General features: G+C 45.0%; 1 protein-coding gene across 1 annotated transcript in view; it reads left to right on the top strand.

The window, feature by feature from the left end:
- PRSS38 (protease, serine, 38) overlaps positions 1-6,128 on the top strand; it is a 35,707-nt gene extending 29,579 nt beyond the window's left edge. The window contains exons 5-6 of the mRNA XM_010847294.1: positions 5,262-5,401; positions 5,874-6,128. Of these exons, the coding sequence (XP_010845596.1) occupies positions 5,262-5,401; positions 5,874-6,128 (395 nt within the window). The remainder of the gene's footprint in view (positions 1-5,261; positions 5,402-5,873) is intronic.
- The last annotated feature ends 362 nt before the right edge of the window (positions 6,129-6,490 follow it).

The following is a 6,490-nucleotide window of genomic DNA, read 5'->3' as shown; positions in this document are numbered from 1 at the left end:
GCAATTGTGCGGTAGTTTGAGCATTCTTTGGCACTGCTTTTCTTTGGGATTGGAATGAAAACTGACCTTTTCCAGTCCTGTGGCCACTGCTGAGTTTTCCAAATTTGCTGGCAGAATGAGTGCAGCACTTTCACAACATCATCTTTTAGGACTGAAATAGCTCAACTGGAATTCCATCACCTCCACTAGCTTTGTTCATAGTGATGCTTCCTAAGGCCCACTTGACTTCACATTCCAGGATGTCTGGCTCTAGGTGAGTGATCACACCATCATGGTTATCTGGGTCATGAAGATCTTTTTTGTATAGTTCTTCTGTGTATTCTTGCCACCTCTTCTTAATATCTTCTGATTCTGTTAGGTCTATACCATTTCTGTCCTTTATTGTGCCCATCTTTGCATGAAATGTTCCCTTGGTATCTCTAATTTTCTTGAAGAGAGCTCTCGTCTTCCCATTCTGTTGTTTTTCTCTTTCTTTGCATTGATCACTGAGAAGGCTTTCTTATCTCTCCTTGCTATTCTTTGGAATTCTGTATTCAAATGGGTATATCTTTCCTTTTCTCCTTTGCCTTTAGCTTCTCTTCTTTTCTCAACTGTTTGTAAGGCCTCCTCAGACAACCATTTTGGCTTTTTTGCCTTTTCCTCGGTTTGATCACCACCTCCTGTATAAATTTACAAACCCCTGTCCATAGTTCTTCAGGCATTCTGTCTATCAGATCTAATCCCTTGAATCTACTTGTCATTTCCCCTGTATAATTGTAAAGCATTTGATTTAGTTCATACCTGAATGGCTTAGTGGTTTTCCCTACTTTCTTCAATTTCGCCTGAAATTTGCAATAAGGAGTTCATGATCTGAGCCACAGTTAGCTCCTGGTCTTGTTTTTGCTGACTGTATATAGCTTCTCTATCTTCGGCTGCAAAGGATGTAATCCATCTGATTTTGGTATTGACCATCTGGTGATATCCATGTGTATAGTCATCCCTTGTGTTGTTGGAAGAGGGTTTTTGCTGTGACCAGCATGTTCTCTTGGCAATACTCTGTTAGCCTTTGCTCTGCTTGATTTTGTTCTCCAAGGTCAAATTTGGCTGTTACTCCAAATTTACCTTGACTTCCTACTTTTGCATTCCAGTTCCCTATGATGAAAAGGAAATCTTTTTAAAACTTTATTGTTTTATTGAAGATTAATTGCTTTACAGAATTCTGCTGTTTCCTGTCAAACCTCAACGTGAATCAGTCATAAGTATACATATGTCCTCTCCCTTTTGACCCTCCCTCCTATCTCCCTCCCCTTCTCACCCCTTTTGTTGTTAGTTCTAGGAGGTCTTGTAGGTCATCGTAGAACTGTTCAACTTCACCTTCCTTGGCATTAGTGGCTGGGGCATAGACTTCGATTACTGTGATATTGAATGGGTTGCCTTGGAGACAAACAGAGACCATTCTGTCGTTTTTGAGATTGCACCCAAGAACTGCATTTTGGACTCTTTTGTTGACTATGAGGGCTACTCCATTTCTTCTAAGGGATTCTTACTCACAGTAATAGATATAATGGTCATCTGAATTAAATTCACTCATTCCAGTCCATTTTATTTCACTGATTCCTAAAAATGTCAGTGTTCACTCTTGCCATGTCCTGTTTTACCACTTCCAACTTACCTTGATTCATGGACCTAACATTCCGGGTTCCTATGCAATATTGTTCTTTACAGCATCAGACTTTACTTCCCTCACCAGTCATATCTACAGCTGGGCACTGTTTTCACTTTGGCTCAGCCTCTTCATTCTTTCTGGAGCTATTTGTCCACTTTTTCCAGTAGCATATTGGGCACCTTATCGACCTGGGGAGTTCATTTTCAGTGTCATATCTTTTTGCCTTTTCATCACATAAATACCAAAGTTTATTTGTCTATTCTTCTGTTGACTGACATTTGTGTTGTTTCAGTTTTGGGGTCCTGTGAATAAAACTCTTATGAACATTCTTTTACAACTGTCTCTATGCACATGTGCTCTCATTGCTCTTGGGTGCTTACATGACAGTGAGCTTACTTATTCATGTAGTTTTGAGAAACTGCAAAGGATTTTCCAAAGTGTGTGTACAATTTGACACTCTCTTCAGCACGACTATGAGCTACAGGTCTGTTTGTTGGACTACAAGTCTTTATTTTACCTTCATTTTTACAGATAATTTCCCTAGATATAGACTTCTGGGTAGACAGTTTTCTAGTTTAATTTTGTTTTGCAATAGTCTGATTCATTGTCTTCTGACTTGCATAGTTTTTAATGAAAAACTTGTAACTCTTATCCTTGATCCTCTGTGTTAAATATTTCCCACTCTCACTGCCTTAGGATTTTCCTTGACTTCATTTTGCAGCCATTTGACTGTGATCGTTCCTCCTTCCTCCCTTTTCTTTTGCTGCACTATATGGCCAGCGGGATCCTAGTTTCCTAACCAAGGATCGAACCCATGCCCCCTGCGGTGGAGGTGTCTCAACCACTGGACCGTCAGGGAATTCCACTGACTATGATGTTTGCTTGTTTTATTCTGGTGTGGGGTTCTCTGAAATTCTTGAATCTGTGATTATTATAGTCTTTAATCTTGGAAAATTCTTGTCCTTTATATCTCCACGTATTTCTTATGCCCTACACTCTCTTCTTCTGGGACTAATTCCACATATGTTACACTGCTATTTTCCTACATCTCTTAAGGTTTTGCTTTATTCTCCACTCTTTTTCTTTTGTATTTTAGCATGGATAATAGCTATTGACCTATCTTCACATTTGCTGATTCTTTCCTCATTTTTGTCCAGTCTGCTGAAACACCTGTTGAAGAAATTTTAAAATTTCTGATAGTGTGTATTTCTGGCATTCCCAATTGATTGTTTTTTAATAGTTTCCATATCTCTGCTTTAAAATTCTTCATTTTTTTTCATGCTTGATTACTTCTTAATTTCTTTAACGTATTAATCATAGCTACTTTAAAGTTCCTTTCAGATACTTTCAATGTTTCAATCATCTCTGGGTCTGATTCTGTTCAATGTTACATCTCTTGACAGTGGGTCCAGTGTTTTATTTCCCCTCCCCCCATACCTGTGTGTGTATGTGTGTGCGTGTATCTTTTCATTTTTGGTTGAATGCCAGATATTAAAGAAGAACACTTAAGACTAAAGTCTCTGTACCCCAAAACAGGCATTCCTCTTCTGCTAAACTGTTAGGATGTGGAAGGTCTGATTCAGGCTAGTGAGAACTTGAACTGGGTTGTGGCTTCTGCTGTTGGTCTTGGCATCTGGGATTTTCCAGGGATGTGGGACTGTTCTGCTCTTCCTCCAGAATAGTGCACCTGTACCAGGCCCTGAGGACAGGAGTATGTGGTGCCTCCCACCACACACTACTGGTAGGAGGCCTTTGCTCCATATGTGAGAGGTAAGCAAAATGTGTTCTTTCAGGTCCCCAGTGGTAGGTGGTAATCTTCTGAACACCTACACTGAGATGTTCTCTCTGTGGTCCCTTGCTCTGCCCCAAGTATATTGCATGAGCTGCTAGTGAAGGCCTAGGAGAAAGACCTACCAGTGAGTGCAATCCTCCTCTTGTCTGATTTCTCAGCATTCTGAACTGGCATCCTGGCCCACAATTGCATAGCTCATTGAAATTATAGCTGGCTGACTTCTCCCTTCCACTTTGTGTTACACCTCTTCCTCTGTACTGTGCTAGTCATTTTCAGAGCTCATCATTCTGGATCTCTGTCCACCTGGTTCCACGTGGGCCTTGGTGTCTGTGTAAACATGACTAGGATGTTTTCTTCTACCTCTACACTGTCTTTATTCAATGTCTCAGGTGCTCCACAAGGCTTTTCACTCTTAACTGGTTACAACTCAGCCTTCTAGACCCGTGTGAGCTCTGGGAACTATCAAGTCTCATCTGGCTACTCTGCCCTTCCTGTAGAATTGTGTACTGTGTACCCATGGCTCAGGGTCCAATGGCAGACTGCAGGCACTAAGGCCTCCTGTGCTCCCCCAGGGGTCTTTCGCTCTGGCGTACCCTGATTCTGGCATCCACCTTTGCAGACTCCAGCTGCCTGTGCGCCTCTTCATGTTACAGCCTGGAATGTGCTCCAAGAAGGACGATGAGGCCCTTACAGACCTTACCTCATCTGTTCTCGTTTCTCAGGGGCCACAGCTGTGCCCTGCCTCATGTTGAATGGGAAATAGTTGCATCCTAGGTAAATATGTTTACTGCTAGCTGATGGTAGAGGCAAGTTCACTCCCAGTTACCCCAATGTGGGCACAGCGAAAGGCCTCAGATAGATTTTTAGCTGGCTTAGTAGTTAAAAGTATTTTCCAACTGTATTTTACTACATTGCTTCTCCAGGATCACCAACCTTGAGTTTTTTTATTCCTTCTATTAACCATCTAATTCTTCCATGGCTTCTCTCCTGATACTGCCTTGCCAGTGCACTCAATAGAAACCACAAACACTGCTGACATTCTGCTTCCCATCATCTTCCTTTGAGGTACACATTTGTTTACTCTAAAACTAATTCCCCTCTGGCACAGACTACACTATCCCCAAATAGATGCCCCCCCCCCCCCCCATACCCACTCAGACCTGTCTTTAACCTGTGAGAATGACCCCTTTCTAGGCAGAACAGGATCACTTATGCATTGGTCAGGCAAGTACAGGTTTCCTAGGACCAATTACCATATCCATTGGCAGAGACAAGGACACATGGAATAACAATCCACAAAACTTACTTCCCTGGTGACTCAGATGGTAAAGCGTCTGTCTACAATGTGAGAGACCTGGGTTCGATCCCTGGGTTGGGAAGATTCCCTGGAGAAGGAAATAGCAACCCACTCCAGTACTCTTGCCTTGAAAATCCCATGGATGGAGGAGCTTGGGGCAGGCTACTATCCATCAGGTCGCAAAGAGTCGGGCACGACTGAGCGACTTCACTTCACTTCTTGCACACATTGTCATCCATTCACTCTCAGCTGATGGAGCTGTTTGCACTTGAGCTGCGACAATGGGGATGTAATGGGATGAACCAAGTCTTGGCTCTTACATCTCTCTCAGGAAGTGTCACGTGGCACATATTTAAATTCTACTGACAAAGCCTGGGTCTCCATTGCAGAGAAGGGAGCCACATGGAGGGTGGGAGCAAGAGAAGGAGTTCTGGTGTGAGCCCACTAAGCCTTGGGGGAGCTCCAGGGTGTGCCCTGGGGAAAAGGAGTGAGAAGACCGTTCACTGGGCCTGCACTGCTTTTGACAGGCGACACTTCAAACAAGCTGCAGGAGGTACAGCTGCCTCTGGTCCCATTCCACTTGTGCCGACTGCTCTATGGACAAACAGACATTCTGCCGGACATGCTGTGTGCCGGAAACTTTAAGGACATGAAGACTGCATGTGAGGTGTGACCCACTGTAGGAATGGGAGGCTAAGCCCAGGGATTTCAGATGTTCTATATGCTTTAAGCCAGGAGCACTTCTGCTGGGTGGGTCAATGGTCCCCAACAGCCTTGTTCCTATGGGGCTCAGAAGTACCTCTCCATGCAGCCATGGGTTGAGCGGGAGACCACAGGGTGGCTTATGTGCAAATGCAGCGCAGGCCTCAGTCAGGCCCTGTGAACCGCAGTGCTGGCCAGAGCAGCCCAGGGCTCCACGTTTTCCCAGGGGCCATGCTGACTGTCATCCCACAGCACCTACCCTCTACTTGCGGGACAGTGTAGTGAACACTGCTTGCCTGCAGCAGGGCCTTCCCATTGACAAGGTGGGGCTGCATGAGTGGCGGAAGCCTGGGTCTATCCCACAGTGTTGGCATTGGGCCACCCACATGCAGGAGGCCCCAAACTCCCAGTTCACAAGAAACTCCTCTTTTTTCCAGGGTGATTCTGGGGGCCCACTTGTCTGTGAATTCGACCGCACCTGGGTGCAAATTGGAGTAGTGAGCTGGGGGCAGGGTTGCGCGTACCCTATGTATCCGACAGTTTTTGCCCGAGTCTCCTTTTTCTCAAAATGGATTCATCATCACATAGAAAACACACCCCTACCTCTTCAGCCACTCCCTGCCCTCTCCTCTACTCTGGGGGCCATCATCAGTGTCCTTATGACCTCATTGGCTGCCCCGTCAATGCTGTAAGAACCAAAACCCTCACCCAGCTTCCTCGCGGCTGCATGCCTCAATCCCTGCCCAGCTCCAGCCCCTCAAGCCCTCACCCACCTGAGCAAACTGAGGGCCATCAGCCAAGCTCACATGCAAGGTCCAGGAGGAGACTGACGAGGGCCACGCCCAGGAAGGCAGAGGCTGGTCTCATCACAGAAGGGTGGCGGTTCATGGGAGGGCAGAGTACATTTGTTGAGTGCTCCGGGCACCTAAGATTTGAGAAGATATTAAATGTTTACAAAGCAAGTGTCCCAGAAATCCTATATTTATCTTTCGACACAGAGTACAGCCTCCCTTTCACATGCAGAGTATGTTCATCACCCTGCCCTGTCAGAATG

This window comes from Bison bison, unplaced genomic scaffold, assembly GCF_000754665.1.
Source record: "Bison bison bison isolate TAMUID 2011002044 unplaced genomic scaffold, Bison_UMD1.0 scf7180017864248, whole genome shotgun sequence".
Classification (NCBI taxonomy): Eukaryota; Metazoa; Chordata; class Mammalia; order Artiodactyla; family Bovidae; genus Bison; species Bison bison.
The sequence above is the reverse complement of the archived record's forward strand: the minus strand, read 5'-3'. Positions and strand labels throughout refer to the sequence as shown.